Here is a 25,319-nt window from a genome sequence, read left to right as displayed (position 1 = left end):
ATAGAGTGATGGGGGCGAGGTGTAGGGGGGTGGGGTGGGGTGGGGGTGGTAATCGTCTGGGCTTGCCACCTGGTCGATCATGTTCATTGCAGGAAATTCTACCCCACTGACTTCAGAAGCTCGTCATAGCTGAACAGGGATCCATCTTGAAAACACACATTTCATTTTCCAATTCAGTCTCACTTCTTTCCATGACAATCTTCACACAGACACAGACCAACCTTACACTGCTCATGTGTTCATGCAGAGTCAGTTCTGATTGGCCAGTAAAACACAGCCCGGTCTCTCAAAAGTAGAGAACGAACAGAGATTCTCTCAATTAGCCAACAAAATGACACCTCCAGTGTTTGCTTTGTATGCGACGTGTCTGCTCTGTCTGGGGAGAATAGGTAAGTTGTTTCTTTTTACAAATGCATTTTGTCTCTTTTTCTCTGAAACATATGTTTTTAAAAAAATATATATTTCTATTTCTATACATTCGTTTGGTATCATATCTCCTTTTTCTCCTCAGCTGATACGACAGCAAGTAAATTATCATCATCTTTACATTTCGTGTCAGTGAATGTTGGTGAAAAAGTGACTCTGGAGTGTTTCTATAAAGAGTCTGCCACTGCAGTGATGTTTTACTGGTATAAACAGACTCTGGGAGAGAAACCAAGGCTGGTTTCTAAGTTCTACAAGCATGAGAAAAACGGCATCCTGCAGGATGACTTTAAGAACAATTCACGTTTTGAACTGGAATCTACCACTGGTAAAAATCATTTAAAGATCTCAGATGTGCAAATGTCAGACTCAGCCACTTACTACTGTGTGAGTAGCTTTTCTTACGTGTATGAATTTTTGGAGAGCATTACTGTCACTGTAAAGGGTTCAGGATTGAACAACCAATCTTGGATCCGTCAGTCAGCATTTGAGATCCTCCAGCCAGGAGGTTCTGTGACTCTCAACTGTACAGTACACACTGGGACCTGTGACGGAGAACACAGTGTTTACTGGTTCAAAGACTCTAAAGAATCTCATCCAGGACTCATTTACACTCATGGAGACAGGAATGATCAGTGTGAGAGGAAACCTGAGACACAAACACAAACCTGTGTCTACAACTTGCCGATGCAGAGGCTGAATCGTTCTCATGCTGGGACCTACTACTGTGCTGTTGCCTCATGTGGACACATACTGTTTGGAAACGGGACCAAGCTGGAGTTTGAGGGTAACTACAATTCCTGTCGCGTTTGGTGGAAACTTTTTAATCAGATCTGATTACAATCTAAAAGCTCCAATGTCTCCTGATTTCTGGCTCTCTGCAGACGAGGTGAAGTCTGTTGTCTTGGTGTATTTGTTGAGTGGAGCTTTGGCGTTCAACGCAGTCCTGGTTGTTGTCCTGGCATATATAATGTACAAGGCAAACAGCTGCCAGTGCACAGGTGGGTTAAACTTTCCTTCTATATATTTGACGGCGTGTGTTCAAAGTACTACTGATGAGTGTTCCACCGTATGACTTAGACATGTAGAGTCCAGTCCGAATTACATGTAAATAGCATACATTGAGAATTTAACATGCTATTTTTGTATACTGAAGAAAATACACTTAAGATAGTGTGAGTGCTGCAGCTTGACGGTCAAGACTTTTTATAAGGTATCTTATACTTATACTTACATATTTATACTATAACAAATACTATAATACTAGTAGCCTGTAGTTTATACATTGGTCTTCATTGATTCCACTATATAAAGTCCTACCTGCACCTGTTTCTTTCACAATAAAGTAACAGATGAATAAGAGGAACTGGTTCATTACATTTGGTCCAAAGGATCCAGCTAAGTTGGAGTAGTTAACGGATTGTGTCACCTCCAGCTTGTCGCATTTTGAGCAAAGCTTTTGTTGTTGTCTTTTGTCACAACTAGACTCTCAGGCAAGATCTGCAGCTGCCCGAGCTCCGAGTACAGAGGTAAGCATTAGTGTTGTACTACTATAAGTGTAACATATATCGCATCACAAAAGATGACGATAATACAATTCAGTCTTGCTGTGAGGACTGATTGTAGATTTGATGACTTAAGTCGTTGCTGTTGTACTAGATTACATTGTATTTGGATGTATTTGTTATTTTGTCCACCATTTCAAATACAAGAGCCACAACAGGAGAATTAACACCTCTCTGACACAAGCTCAACAAATTAAAAACAAAAAAAATACATGCATTAGTGATAGTGCTCTCAGTTCTTGCCTATATCAGTTATGACACATATACCAATATGGCAATGAACTCTTTTCTCATTTTATTACCAGGGTCACCGAGATGCAGACGAGCTCCACTATGCTGCTCTAAGGGAGCACAAGGCCAGCAGCTCAAGAAGACAGAGAGATGACACCATGAGTGAATGTGTTTACTCCAGTGTGAAGCAGTAGAGCTGGACATGTTCCACCTCCAGCTTTCACCACTGAATGTGAAGCTTTGCCTTTGCAAAAAAACATATACCTTCAGGTTCAGTTAAGCCAAGTTCCCTTGATGTGACCTGTGCTTTCAGAGGTGTCATGTTTCCACTCTCGCTATACCTGTCATTTACAATGTACAAACACATAACCACACGGATCTCTGTGGTGCTTGTTGGGTCAGACACTCGAGAGAGTTTGACGTGTGGAAAATAAATATTAAAAACAAAGTCAATACCTTGCTGTTGTCTACATCTGTCTGCACGAACACTGTTTAATCTGCAAAGCACAACCTGTACATGTATTTCCCCCACTTTCACACAACGCTCATTATCTGGTGCTTGTTTGTGGTCGGAGACGTATAAAACTCTCAGCAAGACGAGTCAGTCACATACTAGACATGATGCTCTCAAGGCGTGGTCGGTTGCGTGTTCAGAAACAGCGAGGCCAGCCTTCTCGGAGCAGGAGACCCGCCAGCATAAGATTTATAAAATAAACACCGGTGTCCAAAAGTCTGAGACCACTTTCCTCGTTCACTTGACTGGCAAAGTGATCTCAGACTTCTGGACCTCGCTGTACATGTGGAATGCAGCACAAACACCTCTGTCAGAGAATGAGTGCCTGCCCTTGGTGACACGATACAGCCCTGTTGTTTACTGTAAGCGTTCTGACTTTGCACCACAAACCCGAGATGTGAGGATCTTTATTTAGCCTCTAGTGTTGTCGGCAGTCGAAAGACCCTCTGCTCTCTTTGTCTGTGCGGTTTCAAACAGGAAGTCTCTGCAGTGTTTCCATGCATGCATGCCACAGAGTATACCTCTGATGCCCCGGCTACTTCAAGTAAATAGCAATTAAACTAATATGGATTGCTTAAACTAGAACACGGTTTAAAAAGTAAAAAAAAAAAAAATATTAACCCATAACTGTGTTTGTCATTTAAAGTGCTGGGTTATACAAGTATTCCTAGTCCAGAGTCCCACAGACGGCTTACATGGGAAGTGATGTGTTCACTTTGGTATTAGCCTTAGCTTCCTAGCATTACCCCCCACCAAAACCCAGTGTGTCTGTGTGGCATTTACATTTACTTTTGTATCAACCAAACAGTGACCATGATATATGTGCTTGAGAAGGTACAGATGAAGCAATGTAACAAGTTACCAGCTACATTAGCCACATATGCTAATAATACCAACAGGAAATAAAAAATTTTATTTGCTGATTTAATATGGACATAAAGTTACAGCAACACCCCGCCATCGTCTTAAATTTGGCATTGGTTATTTCTTTGTGTTTTCAAGCCAATTGGTATCCCACTCATTGGTTCCGTGGTCGAGTTCACACAGGAAACTAAATCGCACCCATCAAACAGGTCACAGTGCAGACAACTGTTATTATGATGTACCATGCAAAGTCAAAAATCAGCTAAATTTACCTTTAACATGCCATCAGTGTGAAATACTACCAAGCATCTAATTGGAGGGACCAAGGACGTCAAAGGTGTTCATGCTTTTACATCGGTGATTTTATCAAATAAGAGTCAGGTCATCACCGGACAACACATTTTAAATGTTAAGTACTCTAATGAGTTGTCTAATAAATAATAACGCATTACAGAACATTAACTAGACCAAGTAACAAAGACAGATGAGTGAGACTTGCCCACATTCCCAGCAACTGAACATTAAAGAGCCTGGTGGTGTGTATGGACGGAAAGAGTTGAAATCAGGTAAGGTAACGGCTGTCAAAAGACCTGTGTGAACTTTTTTTTATGTAGTTCATTCGAGGCAGCACTGAACATGAGATCACTGTTTCCACATCAGGATAATAGGTGTTACTTCTCATTAGCCAATCAAACGCAGCCTTCTCTCTGAAGAGCAGAGAACGTGCAGTGTTTCAGTTCATTCAACGAGGCATTTTGGACACGATGACAAATTTGAAGTTTGCGTTGTATCTGATTTATCTGTTTTTAGGGAGTTCAGGTAAGTTGTGTGTTACATTTTCCATTACAAATTTTGCATTATGATCATCATCAACCTATATAATTGATCAAATTGCATGTCTTCAATCCCTTTCCTCTTCAGGTCAGATGAATAATCTGAAATCGTCCAAATATGTGCTTCAAGACAGCGGTTTTTATCCAGCTGACATTGGTGAGAAGGTGACCTTGCAATGTTTCTATGAGGGTAATGCAGTGATGTTTTACTGGTATAAGCAAACTCTGGGACAGCAACCAAGGGTCATCTCTACCTTCTACAAGCATGAGAAAAATGGCTACTTTCTTGGTGAATTTGAGGACGATCCTCGATTCGCACTAGAAGTTGGAAACGGTAAAAATCACTTGACAATCTCGGATTTGAACTTTTCAGATTCAGCCACTTACTACTGCATAGGTTGCTACGCATATGATTTTGAGTTTGTAGATGGAGCTACTATCAGTGTACAGGGTTCAGGCTTTAACATCCAAGCTTTGGTTCATCAGTCACCATCCGACACCATCCAGTCAACTGAACAGCTCAGCTGTACAGTACACACTGGGACCTGTGATGGAGAACACAGTGTTTACTGGTTCAGAAATTCTGAAGAATCTCATCCAGGACTCATTTACACTCATGGAGACAGGAATGATACATGTGAGAGGAAACCTGAGATACAAACACAAACCTGTGTCTACAACTTGCTGACGAAGAGCCTGAATCTTTCTCATGCTGGGACTTATTGTGCTGTTGCCTCATGTGGACATGTTCTGTTTGGAAACAAGAAAAAGTTGGACTCAACGGGTAAGTAACAAGATAACAGTGGTTTCATATATACTGTATATGCTATGATCACTCCTGACTCAATTTTCTAAAGCTCTGTAATGTCTCTTACTACAGATACTGTATCTGCAAATAAGGTCAACTCATTTGTCTTGGTGTATTTGTTGAGTGGAGCTTTGGCATTCACCACCATCCTGGCTGTTTTGCTATCATATGCAGCATATAGAATGAACAAAAGCTGTCATCGTACAGGTAGGCAAACTGTCAGTTCTTACTTTTGATAGTGTGTTTTAATGTAGTTAATACTGGAGGTAAAACACTTGAAGCTGATATATGATACAGTGAAGCCACCAAATCAAGACAAGTGTCAGAAACCTAAGACATACAATGGGAATATATTTCTATTCCATATTTATCACCTGCAAACCTCATCAGCAAAAACATTTGAACTTCAAAGTTTTAGTCACCAGTTTGTAGAGAATTGAGCCAGTAAATAATGTAACTTGGTGGAAGCTTTATACTGTTAAATGGTGGAGTTCTAGGATGAAGTGGTTCAGTTATATTGAGATACATTGCGCTTGTGATTCACTCTCCATCATGTTTGAATAGTACGTTTAAATCAAATGAAGTTTAAAGAACCCTTCTCTTTCGTGTCATCTCATAATCAGACTCTCAAGCAAGATCTTCCCCTGACTCAACTCCAAATGCAGAAGTGAGTATTATCAAAGCACCACCATAACAAAATATATCATAGCAGGAGAAAAATAGCTGTGAAATACATGCTGCAGAGTAGCTGTTAGGTCTTTTCCACTACAGAAACGTACTGACTCATAACCTGGAGTTTCACATAACCTGAAATTTTAAGAAACTGAGACTCTGGTTCTAGGTTCTGCCTTGTGTCTCAGCTGTGTTACGCCCAGAACATTTAAGATATACTATATGTCATTTAAATGAGCATGGCAATATGAGCTACATGTGTAGTTACAGGTCATTATGTTCCTGTAGTGGGAACACCTGTGAGTAAAGCACAAAGTTCTGTTACATCAATGTGAATTATAGTGTTGCTATTGGTGTGTTCAGTACCTCATCTGTATTAATATCGTAATTTAATGTTAATCTGACATTTTATTACCAGGGTTACCGGGATTCAGACAACCTCCATTACGCGGCTTTGAGGAAGCATAAGATCAACAGAACAAAAAGACACAGGGACAACACACAAGCTGAATGTGTGTACTCCACTGTAAGGCAGTAGAGCTGGATACATTTCATTTCTGTGTAAGACTAAATCTGTCTAGCTCAGTAATGCATTTTTTAAATAGGAGCATTGTTGTCAGATTTACTTGTATATACTGAATGCAATGCAATAACCTAATAAAACAAATGTTTTAGGCAGCCAGGTTTCAGCCTGTTAAAATTACTATTTTAATCCATGCTAGCTAGCTGCTGTAATGTTGGTCTGTCTGTGTCATCAGGTCAAAATTATACATTGCCCAAAAATTTTGCAAAATCTGCTAAACATCAGAATGTTAGCATTGTTGTTGTCCTAGCATGTCAGCATTCTGACATACTGTAAGTATTTAGCCCAAAGCACAACTGTGCCCCATTCTGTCAGATTTCACCTAAATATACAGAATGAAAAATCTCTATATAAATAAACTAATCAAACAAGTTCTTGATGTGACTTGTGTCATCGAATATAAAATATTTCCACTCAATGCATGTCTACTGTAGTTTAATTGTTGGAAAAAGAGTTAGCACTAAAACACCATCAATAACTACTGTAGAGAACCTGCAAAGAAACTCCCTCAGAGCCCCAACTAACCAGCGGCCTCACATTGACTGAGACACTTTCAGTCAGTGAGAGAGAGAGATAAAGAGAAAGAACCAGAGGGAGTGCACAAGAGAAAGCAAGATAGCCTCACTTCATAGACAGTGAAATTTGGCGCTACTCCATCCTTGTTATTGGTGAGTGACTAAATTAAAAGCAAGCTGTTTTTAAGCTACCATGTTCGCATCCTGAAATGTAAGAAGGAAGCAATCAGCCGCAAACTTAAAGCATGTTTAATACAGATGTGTCTTTCCAGACACGGCTGCAAGCTCAGACAGAGCAGGGCCGGCCTTCTCATTGCAAATGAGCAGCATCAAAACCCACCAACACCTGCTGAACATGGCGGGATGAGGAACCAATCTGTTGAACAGTGTACTGATAAATACCTTCCTACATGTCTTTGCAGGTTTTCTATTGATACACATTGTGCTGGTCCTACACCACAAACACACCATCTTATTTTAGCCTCCGTGCGGTTGGCAGTCAGTATAACTCTCAGTATACTCTGGTCATGTACTTTTCTAAGACCCTCTGCTTTCTTTGACTTTGTGGTTTCAAACAGGAAATTTCTGTAATTTTTTCATGCACAGCTGCCGCACAGTTTAACTCTGATGCCCATACTATTTTAGTAGATTAGATCAACTGAAGACTCACCTCTTCTGAGAGCACCTTCTCTCCTAACACCTCTAACACCCTAACATGCCTACCTAGCACTTCGGTGCACTTCCTACCAGGCTTGCATAGGGAGTGGCACTTGATGTTAGTGTAAGCTTCACCTCATGCTGTGTTGATACTGTTGTATCAACCAAACAATAGCCATGGTATGTGTGCTAAAGAGAGGCAGCTGAAACAAAATTATATCCCCATATATCAGTGAATATTTACCAGCAACGTTGTAGCCAAAGCATGGCTGTAGGGATGGAAACATCTGTCAGTCTGTTGACCACTTCGCCCAGACTCAAATATCTCAAAAAACTAGTGGAGATTCATAGTCCCCAGAGGATAAATCCTACTGATTTTGAGGATCTTTTCCTTTAGCACCACCATGAGGTCGACCTTTTAGGCTTTATGTTACACATCTTCACAACTGTTTTGCGGATTTCCATGAAATTTGGTACAGATATCAAAGGTGCCCAGAGGATGAACCCTGGTGACTATGGTGATCCCCTAACTTTTTCTGTATAGTGCCTAAAGCAGGTTTTAATTTATCCTCTGAAACCTCTTAACAAATATTGAATGAATTGACATACAATCTGGTACCGACATTCATGGTCTCCATATGATGAATGTTGATGACTTGATGATGATCTCCTGACTCTTCGTCTTATCATATTAAAAATGTGGGTTTGAGCGAACGGTCTCAAGAATTATTGGATGGATTGCCATGAAACTTTGTCTCCACATTCAGCTTCCCATCTGGATTAATTTTTCCCTTTGGAGGTCCTTTAACTTTTTCTTTGCCACCATCATCAGGTCAAATATCTAGGTTGGCCAATGCTTTCATGACCAAATACCTGCAAAGGTAACACCTCAACAAAACCAACAAAGAAACATTTCAACAAAGTATCCCAAACTGATGGGTGGGGTCATTGTATAGTAATTGCAAATGCTCATGCTTTTTTGAATAAGAATTAAAAAGTGAAGATATCAACAGGTATAACATTCTCTTTTAACTAGATATGAGAAGCTGGTTGCATCTTTCACTATGCAGTGAAGGTGTTGTGAGCTACTGAACAGTTTTCCGCTGGTGGAAACTTGGCTCATAGCAAAGCTTCAACACAGGAAGACTACCCTCTCACCTAAAATGGATGGTACATTTGAAAAGCAAACAATCGATTTTGTTGAATAGAGTATGTGAAATATTTCTCATTGTGGACCATCATTTCCAATTCAGAAAAGAACTGAGTTTACTGTTTACTACTTTCAGCCATTTTTGTCAACTTGACCTCGACCTTGACAGAAAGCTTGACCTTACCCTTGGCCAAGTTGTTTTAGATTCCTCCAGTTCCCTAACATGCTCTTATTTGTCTTTTCATTTGACACAGATTAAAGGCTTTTTTATATCATTAAAAAAGTAAATCTTCACTCACAATTAGTACTTGGGGTTTGTACTAGTAGATTGCACTAGTGTTGAGCTCAGCAGTCTTAAAAGTATTTTCCTGAGTTAGGGTAGCAGACATTTGACTTTGATGCTGCACTATAAGTGAGATTCAGGATTTCCATTAGTTCTACACTTGTCTGTTAGGAAAAAGTATTGTCAAACATCTTGTATCTTTATCTTCATAACACCCACACATGTACTGCTGCTGATGTGGACCAGTGAAAAGTAGAATCCACTTTAGCTTGTTATTCCTGTTTTTAATGATCTTCAGCATCAGACTTCTGACTTATATTGTGGTCCTGGTAACTGCTAACTCTGTCCATGTGTCTTAACTCAAGAGCCAAAATTTGCAATGGAGGGGGCGCTGAACATGTGTTCACTCTTTCTAAAATAGGACATTCAGTGTCAGTAGTTGTTAGCCAATCACATACAGTCCTCTGTCTGAGAGAAGACAACGGATGGAGGTTCTCTACATTCATCAAGACATTTTGATCACGATGACATCTCTGAAGTTTGCTTCATGTCTGACTGTTCTGTTCTTGTGGAGAATAGGTAAGTTTGAGCTTTATTTAGGATAAATTTACATCCTTAAATATGTATATCTATTGTTGTATATATTTTTTTATTCAGTCATTATGACAGATTTATTCACGGCATTAACTGTATACTTTCTTGATCTCTATTCTCCTCAGCCTTTGTAACTAATCTCAAGATGTCCTCATTGGTGCATCAAGACAGTGGCTTTATACCAGCTAAAGTTGGAGACAATGTGACTTTGCGATGTTTCTATGAAGTTGATGCTGCAGTGATGTTTTACTGGTATAAACAAACTCTGGGACAGAGACCAAGGCGCATCTCTTCCTTCTATAAACATGACAAAAGTGGCACTTTTACTGACGAATTCAAAAACAATCAACGGTTTTCATTGGAGACTGATAATGGTAAGAACCACCTGACGATCTTGGATTTCAAAATTTCAGACTCAGCGACTTACTACTGCGTAAGTTACTCTGCATACAAGTTTGAATTTACAGAGGGTGTTACTGTCAGTGTACAGGGTTCAGGATTGAACATCCAAGCTTTGGTTCATCAGTCAGGGTCTGAAACCATCCAGCCAGGAGGCTCTGTGACTCTCAACTGTACAGTACACACTGGGACTTGTGATGGAGAACACAGTGTTTACTGGTTCAGAAATTCTGAAGAATCTCATGCGGGATTCATTTACACTCATGGAGACAGGAACGATCAGTGTGAGAGGAAACCTGAGACACAAACACAAACCTGTGTCTACAATTTGCCGATGCAGAGCCTGAATCTTTCTCATGCTGGGACTTATTGTGCTGTTGCCTCATGTGGACATGTTCTGTTTGGAAACAAGAAAAATTTGGACTCAGCAGGTAAGTGACAAGATAACAGTGGTTTCATATATACTGTATATGCTATGATCACTCCTGACTCAATTTTCTAAAGCTCTAATATCTCTTACTGTGTGTATCTGCAGATAAGGACAACTCATTTGTCTTGGTGTATTTGTTGAGTGGAGCTTTGGCATTCACCACCATCCTGGCTGTTTTGCTATCATATGCAGCATATAGAATGAACAAAAGCTGTCATCGTACAGGTAGGCAAACGGTCAGTTTTTACTTTTGATAGTGTGTTTCCATGTAATTATTACTGGAGGTAAAACACTAGAAGTCAATATATGATACAATGAAGTCAAACAAATCAACACAAGACTGTCAGAAATCTTCCATATACATATTCCTTATTCTGAAGTTGATAAATATTTCATGTTTGTCAACTTCAGCTTCAGCTTCAGCCATCAGGTTCAAACTTCAGAGGTTTAGTCATCAGTTTGTAGAAAAAATTTGCAATTCAGTGCAAATATTAACTCAAGAGGCTTTAACTTAATGGAAGCTTTATATGATTAAATGATGGAGTTATAGGATGAAGTGGTTTTAGTTTGGAGTTTTATTGATTTAGTCAAGTTAAGATACATTGCGATTGTGATTGTGATTCATTTCCCATCATGTTTGAATAGTACATTTAAATAAAACAAAGTTTAAAGAATCTGTCATTTCTTTCATAACCAGAATCTCAAGCAAGAGCTTCACCTGACTCCGCTCCAAATTCAGAAGTGAGTATTATCAAAGCAACACTATACTGTATGTCCATGAAATCATATATGAGCATACTAATATGAGCTACATGTTTAGTTACATGTCATTACGTTCTTGTAGTGGGAACACCTGTGTGTAAAGCACAAAGTTCTATTCTATCAGTGTGAATTATAATGGTGCTATTGGTATGTTCAGTATCAAACAAGTCATGTGTATTAATATCGTAATTTAATGCTAATCTGACATTTTATTACCAGGGTTACCAGGATTCAGACAACCTTCATTATGCAGCTTTGAAGAAGCATAAGATCAACAGGACAAAAAGACACAGGGAGAACACACAAACTGAATGTGTGTACTCCACTGTAAGGCAGTAGAGCTGGACATATTTCATTTGTACTTTGTTTCTGTGTAAGAAGTGATTGTCTAAATCTGTGTATCAAGCTTGATATTTTTCTTTAATAGAAGCACTGTTGTAGCAATGCTTGTAATGTCCTAATAAAAGAAATGCTTTCAGCAGGCAGGTGTCAGGTTGTTAAAAGTATTATTTTAAGCCATGCTAGCTAGCGGATCTTGGTCTGTCTATCAGTTGGTCCAACTCTGTGGTCCAACATCCACTGGATGGATTGGCACAAATATTGTTTCAAATACCCAAGGTGCCATGATCATGAATCCTACTGACTTTGTTGATCTCCTGACTTTTCATCTAGTGCCATCACACGATCAAAATTATGCATTGTCCAAGAATTTGCAAAACCTGCTAAATGTCATGCATGTTAGCATTGTTCTTTTGAGCATTTCAGCACTGTTGTGAGCATGTTGATAGTTGTTCTGAGCATGTTAGCACACTGACATATTGTATTTAGCTCAAAGCTCCACTGTGCTGAAGTACAGCTTCAGAGAGCTGTTAACATGGCATAACATTCTGTCAGATTTCAACTCCATATACAGAAGGAAAAATCTTGATCTGCAATAAACTATAAAAACAAGTTCTTGATGTGACTGGTGTCATCAAATATGCTATATTTCCACTCAAACCATGTCTACTGTAGTTTAATTTACTGGCAAACATCTAAGCAACTCATCTCCATGGTGTTGTAGTGACAAATAGAGTTTGCACAGTAGGAAAAAGAGTAAGCAATAAAACACCATCAATAACTACGGTAGACAACCTGCAGAGAAACTCCCTCAGAGCCACAACTAACCAGCTGCCTCACACTGACTGAGACACTTTCTCATATTCATGTACCAGGTACTAAATATAACTGAAACCTTACAATCTCATTAACATCTGGCCATTTATTGCCTATTTGAAGATATAGATGGAAATTTATCTTTTAAAAATAAGAGAGAGAAAGATACAAGTACACAAGAGAAAGGAAGAAATTCTCACTCTATAGAAAGTGAAAGTTGGCGCTACTGCATCCTTGCTATTGGTGAGTGACTAAATCAAAAGCAACTAAAGCTGTCAGCAAAAGCTACCATGCTCACATCCTGAAATGTAAGAGAGAAACAATAAGGAAGCCAACCATGAACTTAAAGAAATTTGATACAGATGTGTCTTTCCAGACACAGCTGCATGCTCAGACAGAGCACGGCCGGCCTTCTCATTGCAAATGAGCAGCATCAAAACCCACCAACACCTGCTGAACATGGCGGGATGAGGAACCAATCTGTTGAATAGTGTACTGATAAATACCTTCCTACATGTAATTGCATGTTTTCTATTGATACATCACAAACTCACAATCTTATTTTAGTCTCCGTGTGGTTGGCAGTCAGTTGAACTTTCAGTATACTCTGGTCATGTACTTTTCTAGGACCCTCTGCTTTCTTTGGCTTTATGGTTTCTAACAGGAAATATCTGTAATGTTTTCATGCACAGCTGCCACATAGTTTAACTCTGATGCCCATACTATTTTAGTAGATTATATCAACTGAGGACTCACCTCTTCTGAGAGCACCTTCTCTCCTACCACCTCCAACATCCTAACATGCTGATACTGTTGTATCAACCAAACAATGGCCATGGTACGTGTGCTAAGGAGAAGCAGCTGGAACAAAATTATATCCCCATATATCAGTGAATATTTACCAGCAACTTTGTAGCCAAAGCATGGCTGTAGGGATGGAAATGTCTCTCAGTCTGTTGACCACTTCGCCCAGACTCAAATATCTGAAAAACTAGTGGAGATTCATGGTCCCCAGAGGATAAATCCTACTGATTTTGAGGATCTTTTCCTTTAGCACCACCATGAGGTCGACTTTTTAGGTTTTATGTTACACGTCTTCACAATTGTTTCACGGATATCCATGAAATTTGGTACAGATATCAAAGGGGCCCAGAGGATGAACCCTGGTGACTATGGTGATCCCCTAACTTTTTCTGTATAGTGCCTAAAGCAGGTCATATTTTTCACTTATCCCCTGAATTGTCTCAACAAATATTGGATGAACTGACTAAATCTGTACCGACATTCATGGTTTCCATATGATGAATGTTGATGACTTGATGATGATCCCATCTGCATGGATTTTTACGTTTGGGGGTCCTTTAACTTTTTCTTTGCCATCATCAGGTCAAATCTCTAGTTTGGCCAATGTTTTCATGACCAAATACCTGCAAAGGTAACACCTCAACAAAACCAACAAGGAAACATCTCAACAAAGAATCCCAAACTGATGGGTGGGGTCATTGTATAGTAATTGCAAATTCTCATGCTTTTTGAATAAGAATTAAAAAGAGCTAGTGAAAAGTTTTCCACTGGTGGAAACTTTGGTCATATAAGAGCTTCAAAACAGGAAGAGTGCCCTCTTACCTAAAATGGGTGGTACGTTTGAAAAGCAAACAATTGACATTGTTGAATAAATTATGTGAAATATTTCTCTTTGTGGACCATCATTTCCAATACAGAAAAGAACTAAGTGGTTTACTTTCAGCAATTTTTTTTTCAGCTGACCTTGACCTCGACCTTGACAGAAAGCTTGACCTTACCCTTTGCCAAGTTGTTTTATATGCCTCCAGTTCCCTAACATCTCTTATTTACCTTTTCATTTGACACAAATTAAAGGCTTGTTTGTATCATGACAGAATCATTTTGTGGTAGAGAAAAGAAATCTTCACTTGCACATAGTGGTTTGGGGTTGTACTAGTAGATCGCACTAGTGTTGAGCTCAGCAGTCTTAAGATGTGTTTTCCTGGGTTGGGGTAGAAGACCATTTGACTTTGATATGGCACTATAAGTGAGATTCAGGATTTCCGCTTGTTCTACACTTGTCTGTTAGGAAAAAGTATTGTCAAACATTGTGTATCTTTGTCTTTGTAACACCCACATATATACTGCTGCTGATGTCGGCCAGTGAAAATGAGTGGTCTGTGAATTAGAAAACTTTAGTTCAGCAAAAGTTGAATCCACTTTAGCTTGTTATTCCTGTTTTTATTGATTTTAAGCATCAGACGTCTGAGTTATATTGTGGTCCTGGTTAACTGCTAACTCTCTCCGTGTGTCTTAACTCAAGAGCCAAAATTTGCAATGGAGGGGGCGCTGAGCATGTGCTCACTGTTTCCAAAATAGGACATTCAGTGTCACTAGTTGTCAGCCAATCAGAATACAGTCCTCTGTCTGAGAGCAGAGAATGTATGGAGGTTCTCTACATTCATCAAGATATTTTGTTCACGATGACATCTCTGAAGTTTGCTTCATGTCTGACTGGTCTGTTCTTGTGGAGAATAGGTAAGTTGGAGCTTTTGTGGATAAATTTACATCCTTAAATATGTATATCTATTGTTGTTATCTATATATATTTTTTTCAGTCATTATGACAGATTTTTTCATGGCATTAACTCTATACTCTCTTGATCTCTATTCTCTACAGCCTTTGTGACTAATCTCAAGATGTCCTCATCGGTGCGTCAAGACAGTGGCTTTATACCAGCTAAAGTTGGAGACAATGTGACTTTACGATGTTTCAATGAAGGTAAAGCTTTAGTGATATACTGGTATAAACAAACTCTGGGAAAGAAACCAAAGCGCATCTCTTCCTACTATAAACTTGACAAAAGTGGCAATCTTATTGACGAATTCAAAAACTTTTCACGGTTTTCAATTGAGATTATTCACGGTAAGAACCACCTGACAATCTCAGATTTACACATTTCAGACTCAGCGACTTACTACTGCTTAAGTTACTCTGCAAACAAGTTTGAATTTACAGAGGGTGTTACTGTCAGTGTAAAGGGTTCAGGATTGAACATCCAAGATTTGGTTCATCAGTCAGGGTCTGAGACCATCCAGCCAGGTGGCTCTGTGAATCTTAGCTGTACAGTACACACTGGGACCTGTGATGGAGAACACAGTGTTTACTGGTTCAAAGACTCTGAAGAATCTCATCCAGGATTCATTTACACTCATGGAGACAGGAATGATCAGTGTGAGAGGAAACCTGAGACACAAACACAAACCTGTGTCTACAATTTGCCGATGAAGAGCCTGAATCTTTCTCATGCTGGGACTTATTGTGCTGTTGCCTCATGTGGACATGTTCTGTTTGGAAAACAGAAAAAGTTCGACTCAGCGGGTAAGTAACAAAATAACAGTGGTTTCATATATACTGTATATGCTATGTTCAATATTGACTCAATTTTCTAAAGCTCTGTAATATCTCTTACTGTGTGTATCTGCAGATAAGGACAATTCATATGCCTTGGTGTATTTGTTGAGTGGAGCTTTGGCATTCACCACCATCCTGGCTATTTTGCTATCATATGCAGCATATAGAATGAACAAAAGCTGTCATCGTACAGGTAGGCAAACTGTCAGTTTTTACTTTTGATAGTGTGTTTTAATGTAGTTAATACTGGAGGTAAAACACTTGAAGTTGATATATGATACAATGAAGTCAAACAAAGCAAGATAAGACTGTCAGAACTCTTCCACATGCATATTCCTTATTCCGAAGTTCCCATCATGTTTGAATAGTACATTAAAATCAAACAAAGTTTAAAGAATCTGTCTTTTCTTTCATAACCAGACTCTCAAGCAAGATCTTCATCTGACTCAGCCTCAAATACAGAAGTGAGTATTATCAAAGCAACACTATAACAAAATATATTCTAGTAGGAGAAAGTGCAGAATATAGCTGTTAGGTTTTTTCCACTAAAGAAACTTACTGACCTATAGCCTGAACTTTTAAGCTTGCGTCTTGGCTGTGTTAAACAGCAGAACATTTTAGATATACTGTATGTCCATGAAATCATATATGAGCATGCTAATATGAGCTACATGTTTAGTTACAGGTCATTATGTTCCTGTAGTGGGAACACCTGTGTGTAAAGCACAAAGTTCTATCATATCAATGTGAATTATAATGTTGCTATTGGGGTGTTCAGTATCAAACAAGTCATGTGTATTAATATCGTAATTTAATGCTAATCTGACATTTTATTACCAGGGTTACCAGGATTCAGACAACCTTCATTATGCAGCTTTGAAGAAGCATAAGATCAACAGGACAAAAAGACACAGGGAGAACACACAAACTGAATGTGTGTACTCCACTGTAAGGCAGTAGAGCTGGACGTATTTCATTTGTACTTTGTTTCTGTGTAAGAAGTGATTGTCTAAATCTGTGTATCAAGCTTTATATTTTTCTTTCTTTAATAGAAGCACTGTTGTAGCAATGCTTGTAATGTCCTAATAAAAGAAATGCTTTCAGCAGGCAGGTGTCAGGTTGTTAAAAGTATTATTTTAAGCCATGCTAGCTAGCGGCTCATGGTCTGTCTATCAGTTGGTTCACCTCTGTGGTCCAACATCCACTGGATGGATTGGCACAAATTTAGTTTCAAATACCCAAGGTGCCATGATCATGAATCCTACTGACTTTGTTGATCTCCTGACTTTTCATCTAGTGCCATCACACGATCAAAATTATACATTGTCCAAGAATTTACAAAACCTGCTAAACGTCATGCATGTTAGCATTGTTGTTTTGAGCATGTTAGCATTGTTGTTCTGAGCATGTTGATAGTTGTTCTGAGCATGTTAGCACACTGACATATTGTATTTAGCTCAAAGCTCCACTGTGCTGAAGTACAGCTTCAGAGAGCTGTTAACATGGCATAACTTTCTGTCAGATTTCAACGCCATATACAGAAGGAAAAATCTTGATCTTCAATAAACTAATCAAACAAGTTCTGGATGTGACTGGTGTCATCAAATATGCTATATTTCCACTCAAACCATGTCTACTGTAGTTTAATTTACTGGCAAACATCTAAGCAACTCATCTCCATGGTGTTGTAGTGACAGATAGAGTTTGCACAGTAGGAAAAAGAGTAAGCAATAAAACACCATCAATAACTACTGTAGAGAACCTGCAGAGAAACTCCCTCAGAGCCACAACTAACCAGCTGCCTCACACTGACTGAGACACTTTCTCATATTCATGTACCAGGTACTAAATATAACTGAAACCTTACAATCTCATTAACATCTGGCCATTTATTGCCTATTTGAAGATATAGATGGAAATTTATCTTTTAAAAATGAGAGAGAGAAAGATACAAGTACACAAGAGAAAGGAAGAAATTCTCACTCTATAGAAAGTGAAAGTTGGCGCTACTGCATCTTTGTTATTGATGAGTGACTAAATCAAAAGCAACTAAAGCTGTCAGCAAAAGCTACCATGCTCACATCCTGAAATGTAAGAGAGAAACAATAAGGAAGCCAACCATGAACTTAAAGAACTTTTGATACAGATGTGTCTTTCCAGACACAGCTGCATGCTCAGACAGAGCACGGCCGGCCTTCTCATTGCAAATGAGCAGCATCAAAACCCACCAACACCTGCTGAACATGGCGGGATGAGGAACCAATCTGTTGAACAGTGTACTGATAAATACCTTCCTACATGTCTTTGCATGTTTTCTATTGATACACATTGTGCTGGTCCTACACCACAAATTCACAATCTTATTTTAGTCTCCGTGTGGTTGGCAGTCAGTATAACTTTCATTATACTCTGGTCATGTACTTTTCTAGGACCCTCTGCTTTCTTTGGCTCTATGGTTTCTAACAGGAAATATCTGTAATATTTTCATGCACAGCTGCCACACAGTTTAACTCTGATGCCCATACTATTTTAGTAGATTAGATCAACTGAAGACTCACCTCTTCTGAGAGCACCTTCTCTCCTACCACCTCCAACACCCTAACATGCTGATACTGTTGTATCAATCAAACAATGGCCATGGTACGTGTGCTAAGGAGAAGCAGCTGGAACAAAATTATATCCCCATATATCAGTGAATATTTACCAGCAACTTTGTAGCCAAAGCATGACACTAGGGATGGAAATGTCTCTCAGTTTGTTGACCACTTCGCCCAGACTCAAATATCTGAAAGGCTAGTTGAGATTTGTGGTCCCCAGAGGATAAATCCTACTGGTTTTGAGGATCTTTTCCTTTAGCACCACCATGAGGTCGACTTTTTAGGCTTTATGTTACACGTCTTCACAATTGTTTCACGGATATCCATGAAATTTGGTACAGATATCAAAGGGGCCCAGAGGATGAACCCTGGTGACTATGGTGATCCCCTAACTTTTCCCGTATAGTGCCTGAAGCAGGTTATATTTTTCACCTATTCCCTGAATTGTCTCAACAAATATTGGATGAACTGACAAAATCTGGTACCGACATTCATGGTCTCCATATGATGAATGTTGATGACTTGATGATGATGTCCTGGCTCTTCGTCTCATCATATGATATATGTGGTTTTGAGCGATATGTCTCAAGAATTATTGAATGGATTGCCATGAAACTTTGTCTCCACATTCAGCTTCCCATCTGGATGAATTTTTACCTTTGGAGGTCCTTTAACTTTTTCTTTGCCACCATCATCAGGTCAAATATCTAGGTTGGCCAATGCTTTCATGACCAAATACCTGCAAAGGTAACACCTCAACAAAACCAACAAGGAAACATCTCAACAAAGAATCCCAAACTGATGGGTGGGGTCATTGTATAGTAATTGCAAATGGTCATGTTTTTTTTAATAAGAATTGAAAAGTCAAGAATGCTTTTTGAATAAGAATTAAAAAGAGCTAGTGAAAAGTTTTCCACTGGTGGAAACTTTGGTCATATAAGAGCTTCAACACAGGAAGAGTTCCCTCTTACCTAAAATGGGTGGTACATTTGAAAAGCAAACAATTGACTTTGTTGAATAGAGTATGTGAATTATTTCTCTTTGTGGACCATCATTTCCAATACAGAAAAGAACTAAGTGGTTTACTTTCAGCAATTTTTTTTTCAGCTGACCTTGACCTCGACCTTGACAGAAAGCTTGACCTTACCCTTGGCCAATTGTTTTATATGCCTCCAGTTCCCTAACATCTCTTATTTACCTTTTCATTTGACACATATTAAAAGCTTGTTTGTATCATGACAGAATCATTTTGTGGTAGAGAAAAGAAATCTTCACTTGCACATAGTGGTTTGGGGTTGTACTAGTAGATCGCACTAGTGTTGAGCTCAGCAGTCTTAAGATGTGTTTTCCTGGGTTGGGGTAGTAGACCATTTGACTTTGATATGGCACTATAAGTGAGATTCAGGATTTCCGCTAGTTCTACACTTGTCTGTTAGGAAAAAGTATTGTCAAACATTGTGTATCTTTGTCTTCGTAACACCCACACATGTACTGCTGCTAATGTCGGCCAGTGAAAATGAGTGGTCTGTGAATTAGAGAACTTTAGTTCAGCAAAAATGGAATCCTTTATTTTAGCTTGTTATTCCTGTTTTTATTGATTTTAAGCATCAGACGTCTGAGTTATATTGTGGTCCTGGTAACTGCTAACTCTCTCCGTGTGTCTTAACTCAAGAGCCAAAATTTGCAATGGAAGGGGCGCTGAGCATGTGCTCACTGTTTCCAAAATAGGACATTCAGTGTCACTCGTTGTTAGCCAATCAGAATACAGTCCTCTGTCTGAGAGCAGAGAATATCTGGAGGTTCTCTACATTCATCAAGACATTTTGATCACGATGACATCTCTGAAGTTTGCTTCATGTCTGACTGTTCTGTTCTTTTGGAGAATAGGTAAGTTTGGGCTTTTTTGGATAAATTTACATCCTTAAATATGTATGTCTATTGTTTTTTCCAGTCATTTTTTCATGGCATTAACTCTATATTTCCTTGATCTCTATTCTCTACAGCGTTTGTAACTAATCTCAAGATGTCCTCATCGGTGCGTCAAGACAGTGGTTTTATACCAGCTAAAGTTGGAGACAATGTGACTTTGCGATGTGTCAATGAAGGTAAAGCTGCAGTGATATACTGGTATAAACAAACTCTGGGACAGAAACCAAAGCGCATCTCTTCCTTCTATAAATATGACAAAAGTGGCAGTCTTATTGACGAATTCAAAAACTTTTCACGGTTTTCAATTGAGATTATTCACGGTAAGAACCACCTGACAATCTCAGATTTACACATTTCAGACTCAGCGACTTACTACTGCTTAAGTTACTCTACAAACAAGTTTGAATTTACAGAGGGTGTTACTGTCAGTGTAAAGGGTTCAGGATTGAACATCCAAGATTTGGTTCATCAGTCAGGGTCTGAGACCATCCAGCCAGGTGGCTCTGTGAATCTTAGCTGTACAGTACACACTGGGACCTGTGATGGAGAACACAGTGTTTACTGGTTCAAAGACTCTGAAGAATCTCATCCAGGATTCATTTACACTCATGGAGACAGGAATGATCAGTGTGAGAGGAAACCTGAGACACAAACACAAACCTGTGTCTACAATTTGCCGATGAAGAGCCTGAATCTTTCTCATGCTGGGACCTACTACTGTGCTGTTGCCTCATGTGGACACATACTGTTTGGAAACAGGACCAAGCTGGACTTTGAGAGTAAGTGCCATAAAATTTAGGCAGAGAATTAATCACATTTTACATAAGCACAAAGATAAAGCTAAACTGTCCGTCTTCAGATGCCTCGCTCTCTGCAGACGAGGAATGACACTCTCTTCTACGATCTCTTGTGTATTTCCTGAGTGGAGCTTTGGCATTCACCACCATCCTGAGTGTTTCACTGGCTTTCTCACTGTACAAGATAATCAAGAGAGACTTCTGCCACTGCACAGGTAACTGGTGCTGCTTGTATGTTACATCAAGTATTCACTGAATAGGATTTTTACATGAAAATATTTATTTTCTTTGTTTCACATCAGAGTCTCCAGCAAGACTTTCAGCTCCGTCCGCAGCTAATGCAGAGGTGAATATTATCTATTTACATTAACTGGTTGAACTACCCTACAAATACTGTATGTACTGCACCAACTATGTGTTTTGTGGACTTATTTAATTCATGTTCCATAATCAGATTCACTTATATATTTCATACCAGGGTTATGAAGATTCAGACAACCTCCATTATGCTGCTTTAAGGGAACCAAGAGTCAACCGAACATCAAGGCAGAGGGATGACACCTTGAATAACTGTGTGTACTCTGGTGTGAGGCAGTAGAACTGTTCCATCTGTACTTTGTTTCTATGGAAGTGGTAAATCTAGATTTTCTTTAAATAGGAGAAGTTAAACAGGAATCATGATGAATAGTGATGATAAATGTAAAAGTCTTGGGTTGCAGTACTTGAACAAGCTTGAGCTGTGTTTTGATATGTTTTGGCAAAGGTGATATATTTCCACTGTCACTTTACCCACTGCATCAGTCTCTCAGTGCTGCACTAAACGCACCATCACTGTAACATATGATAAATAAAGACATGCCACATGTTACTTTTGAGATTTGATGGCTAAAGAACTACAACATCCAGTCCTCTGTACTTGGGAACATTTGTTCCATTTATGTTTGTCATAGATGTTGTTTCAGACTCAGTGCTGGAACAATCTTATTATAGCTTCCCTTGTGGTCTGCAGTCAATAGATGAGATCGCTGCATGCTGTGCTGAGGGTCGCTCGTGCATATTCATACACCTCTGCTTTTGTTTTCGTATCAGTGTGGTTTCAAGTGTTGCTACACAGTGTTTTTTTTTGTTTGTTTTTTTTAAAATGAAACCAGTATACACATTTTGAACTATTTGTTGTTTTATCATATATTGTTTTCAACCAAATGCAGTGTTGTGTGTGTGTGTATTTTGTGTTATTAATGTTTAAATCATCGTGATCCAACCATGTTACACTGAGAAAATGTGTGGGTGTGTAGTATATAAACTGTAACTATCATACAGTACGTGTCATGTCAGAAAGATGGAAGAGCAAGGAGGCTTACAGCATTACTGTTGTGTTAATATGATGCTTACTATACGACTGAAGTCATTAAGGACAACCAAAGTTGTTAATATACACTTTTTATTTTATGTATAATAACACCATCAGACATAGAACTCAAGACATTCTGGTTGAACAAGCAGTTAGCCTACACATTGTGACTCTTTCTAATATTACTCGACTCAACATACGGAGATTAAGCTGAACATCAATCTCCTCATCCAGGTAACTAGGAGTAATGCAACAAGAGGTTATGAGGTTCTGCAGTCATCGCTTTGACCGAGTATACACAGGAGGGGGTTGGGTCAGGCTTTGCAACCTTAGGAAGCCATTGTTAATTTAGTTACTATTTAGTCATTATGGCTCTTTGTCGACTGCGAACACAGGAACTGAGCAGTCTTTTCACTGCGGCCTGTTAACCTTGCAGCTATTTTGCAGTCCTTGTGGTCTTCAGCATGGTGCAGAAGTGTTGACACCTCTTAGCGAGGATTCAGACTGAAAAGTGTTTGTGGGTGTGTGTTGTTTATGGTAGCGGTGAGGCAATGGACTGAACTACACACTACACTTGACAAAAAAAAAACCCCTGCCAACATCTGCCATTTGTTGTCAGTGTGAACGGGTACAGTGAGCTTTCCAGGTCAAATGGCTCTGCAGTAGTCACGGGTATTCATCGGCTCCACCTCTGATGAGCAGTGATGTAAACTGTGGCGTCTTTCAGAGCACGAAAACACTGTGATCACACCTGAAACCTGCCCAGCACGGTGCTGTTAAACCACGAACTCCACGGCTACGCATGACGCGACCATGGATGCGACGCTTTCATTTTACTAGTCTGCATGGTAGATAGCAGCTCACTGTTTGAGTCTGTGAAGATATTCCCACCCCTGTGTGTGTGTGTGTGTGTGTGTGTGTGTGTGTGTGTGTGTGTGTGTGTGTGTGTGTGTGTGAGAGTGTTCGGTTGTGTAAACGCCTATGATGACTTTGCTCCCTGCAGTTGTGTGTCTGTGTCCTCTCTCTGTCTGAACAGAGGCAAGGCGAAAGGCAAACTCATTTGACAGCGTGACAGGAGTCAGTCACCCTTTTTTTGCGGGTTTAGCCACATTTAAACTGGGGCGCTAATTTCAGTGTGAATAGAGTAAATGAAATGCAAACCAGGAAGTCTAGTTGGTTTGGAGGCTTATCTATGGTGGCCCTAAAAGTTCAGCACACTGCAGGTTAAGAAGCAGATGTAAATACACAAAACACAAGCAAACTCAGAAAACATCGTAACCAATTTGACAGCATTCGTGAAAATACTGAATAATTAGAAAACACAAACACTGATCGACCAAAAGATTATTATAAAAGATTGTTATTGATCAATAAAGAGACAAGGCTTACACAAAGTTGGTAAGTATAATCGTTCCTTTACGCAACAATACAGAGTCAGATGAACCTTTTTATAGAACAAGAACAAAGGACAAAGAAATAAACAGAGATTGGTCGAGATACATATCAGCTTATGATTGCAACCAATAGCAAACAACCAAGGGACATACATATACATGTCTACTATATATATCTATATATGTGTGTCCTAAGACACAAGAAACCTAAAGTTACACAAAGACTCAAACCACGTGCAGCTCCTGACTTCTTTAAATATGAACAGGATGAGGACAGTCGGCTTCTTCAGCATGTAACAAAAGCAAATTCACTTCTTACAATACAATCAATATCACAAGAGAAACGCATGACTGAACGCGTGGTCAACTGATAATTTCACTTCCACACACTTACAGGTTGTGTTTCATCACTTTGCACTACTTTTTTTCTAAATGTCACACACTTGTGTTATCAAATTAGTGAAGATGTTTTTTTAGTTTGCTAGTGTTTTGTCTGATTGGACGCCAGCTCCTCCAACCTGAACAACCATACAGGGCGTTCTCTTCAACCCCCTGATAGAACCGACAGGAGTGTCTCCTGAAATAGCGGCCCTCCGGTGGCGGGCGTACCAGACCCCGGTTGTCATAGGTACGATAATAAACATGGGAACTGTGCCAAGAGCGACGTAGCTACCTCTGTCATGGTTCGGTTAGATTTAGGCACTAAAACTATTTGGTAAGGTTTAAGAAAAGATTGTGATTAATTTGGGTTAAAATAAGTACTTCCTCAACAGTAGACGAGCTTTGTTGTCATGGATAATAGAAACGACATTAACTGCTGGGAAGTGAGCACCGCTCTCCTTTTTTGTTGACCCGTCCATCCACCACAACCTCCTCATAACGCAGACTGTGTCTCTCTTTCTATTTGTCACCGCACTTTCCCCTTTTTGCTCCTGTCATAATTACTACGACCACTAGATGTCACCTAGCAACAAAACGTAACTATGGGTCTTAAAAACCTGCTGCACAAACGACGTATCGGCTCGTTTTTTTTTTTTTTTCTTCAGGAGAACAGTGTCCTATATGGATTTGGGATTTTTCTTCAATTGTAATGTGTTGAGCTCTCAGGAACACCAGAACACTGCGCAATGGTTTATAACAACTTTATCTTTTCCTTTATATTGTTTTGAGGTAAACAGTAGATATACACTTCCCTATTGACAACGTATTATGTTGTGGTAAAATCTGAACCACATTCAATTACTTTGCAGGACATATTTCTCTCTTCATAACAGCAAATACTACAAACATTTATTTTGGGTTGTTATATATTCTCAAATATCGATAAACTGCATACAATCATGAGCTGATGCTGTCTTGCAAATTGTTGCCATGCAGTGTTGGTGTAATTGATAG

The 25,319-nt window shown here is 39.3% G+C and overlaps 4 protein-coding genes and 1 pseudogene across 5 annotated transcripts; all 5 read left to right on the top strand.

The window, feature by feature from the left end:
- The first annotated feature begins 140 nt into the window (after window positions 1-140).
- On the top strand, window positions 141-2,674 carry LOC111647034 (uncharacterized). The gene is made up of 5 exons (XM_023396641.2): window positions 141-389; window positions 512-1,210; window positions 1,308-1,424; window positions 1,909-1,952; window positions 2,294-2,674. The coding sequence occupies exons 1-5, from the start codon at window positions 332-334 to the stop codon at window positions 2,411-2,413; spliced, it is 1,038 nt and encodes a 345-aa protein (XP_023252409.1). The 5' UTR covers window positions 141-331; the 3' UTR covers window positions 2,414-2,674.
- Window positions 2,675-4,272: 1,598 nt separating this feature from the next.
- LOC111647044 (uncharacterized) lies at window positions 4,273-6,864 on the top strand. The gene is made up of 5 exons (XM_023396649.2): window positions 4,273-4,416; window positions 4,519-5,214; window positions 5,311-5,445; window positions 5,862-5,905; window positions 6,329-6,864. Exons 1-5 carry the CDS (start codon window positions 4,362-4,364, stop codon window positions 6,446-6,448), a joined length of 1,050 nt encoding a protein of 349 aa, XP_023252417.1. The 5' UTR covers window positions 4,273-4,361; the 3' UTR covers window positions 6,449-6,864.
- A 2,494-nt stretch (window positions 6,865-9,358) lies between these two features.
- On the top strand, window positions 9,359-12,207 carry LOC111647041 (uncharacterized). Its single transcript, XM_023396647.2, has 5 exons — window positions 9,359-9,677; window positions 9,818-10,522; window positions 10,627-10,746; window positions 11,219-11,262; window positions 11,503-12,207. The coding sequence occupies exons 1-5, from the start codon at window positions 9,584-9,586 to the stop codon at window positions 11,620-11,622; spliced, it is 1,083 nt and encodes a 360-aa protein (XP_023252415.2). The 5' UTR covers window positions 9,359-9,583; the 3' UTR covers window positions 11,623-12,207.
- A 2,592-nt stretch (window positions 12,208-14,799) lies between these two features.
- On the top strand, window positions 14,800-17,435 carry LOC111647038 (uncharacterized). The gene is made up of 5 exons (XM_087171197.1): window positions 14,800-14,979; window positions 15,122-15,823; window positions 15,930-16,049; window positions 16,277-16,320; window positions 16,697-17,435. Exons 1-5 carry the CDS (start codon window positions 14,886-14,888, stop codon window positions 16,814-16,816), a joined length of 1,080 nt encoding a protein of 359 aa, XP_087027323.1. The 5' UTR covers window positions 14,800-14,885; the 3' UTR covers window positions 16,817-17,435.
- Window positions 17,436-20,252: 2,817 nt separating this feature from the next.
- On the top strand, window positions 20,253-21,810 carry LOC111647039 (uncharacterized; annotated as a pseudogene). Its single transcript, XR_015436519.1, has 5 exons — window positions 20,253-20,340; window positions 20,457-21,161; window positions 21,260-21,394; window positions 21,482-21,525; window positions 21,658-21,810. The product of XR_015436519.1 is annotated as an uncharacterized LOC111647039 (transcript).
- The last annotated feature ends 3,509 nt before the right edge of the window (window positions 21,811-25,319 follow it).

The sequence above is a fragment of the Seriola lalandi genome, unplaced genomic scaffold (assembly GCF_002814215.2).
Source record: "Seriola lalandi dorsalis isolate HSWRI2012SDOR001 ecotype SW California unplaced genomic scaffold, Sedor1 jcf7180002054979, whole genome shotgun sequence".
In the NCBI taxonomy this organism is placed as follows: domain Eukaryota; kingdom Metazoa; phylum Chordata; class Actinopteri; order Carangiformes; family Carangidae; genus Seriola; species Seriola lalandi.
Note: the sequence above shows the minus strand (reverse complement) of the source record. Positions and strands in the feature narration are given on the sequence as shown.

Excerpts from the sequence above, each read along its gene's own strand:
- LOC111647034 (XM_023396641.2), top strand. The coding sequence starts at position 332 with ATGACACCTCCAGTGTTTGCTTTGTATGCGACGTGTCTGCTCTGTCTG. Across the intron at positions 390-511 it reads GCTCTGTCTGGGGAGAATAG|CTGATACGACAGCAAGTAAA; the intron begins GTAAGTTGTTTC and ends TTTTCTCCTCAG. Across the intron at positions 1,953-2,293 it reads CCCGAGCTCCGAGTACAGAG|GGTCACCGAGATGCAGACGA; the intron begins GTAAGCATTAGT and ends TTTTATTACCAG.
- LOC111647044 (XM_023396649.2), top strand. The coding sequence starts at position 4,362 with ATGACAAATTTGAAGTTTGCGTTGTATCTGATTTATCTGTTTTTAGGG. Across the intron at positions 5,215-5,310 it reads GAAAAAGTTGGACTCAACGG|ATACTGTATCTGCAAATAAG; the intron begins GTAAGTAACAAG and ends CTCTTACTACAG. Across the intron at positions 5,446-5,861 it reads CAAAAGCTGTCATCGTACAG|ACTCTCAAGCAAGATCTTCC; the intron begins GTAGGCAAACTG and ends TCTCATAATCAG.
- LOC111647041 (XM_023396647.2), top strand. The coding sequence starts at position 9,584 with ATGGAGGTTCTCTACATTCATCAAGACATTTTGATCACGATGACATCT. Across the intron at positions 10,523-10,626 it reads GAAAAATTTGGACTCAGCAG|ATAAGGACAACTCATTTGTC; the intron begins GTAAGTGACAAG and ends GTGTATCTGCAG. Across the intron at positions 11,263-11,502 it reads ACTCCGCTCCAAATTCAGAA|GGTTACCAGGATTCAGACAA; the intron begins GTGAGTATTATC and ends TTTTATTACCAG.
- LOC111647038 (XM_087171197.1), top strand. The coding sequence starts at position 14,886 with ATGGAGGTTCTCTACATTCATCAAGATATTTTGTTCACGATGACATCT. Across the intron at positions 14,980-15,121 it reads TCTGTTCTTGTGGAGAATAG|CCTTTGTGACTAATCTCAAG; the intron begins GTAAGTTGGAGC and ends TATTCTCTACAG. Across the intron at positions 16,321-16,696 it reads ACTCAGCCTCAAATACAGAA|GGTTACCAGGATTCAGACAA; the intron begins GTGAGTATTATC and ends TTTTATTACCAG.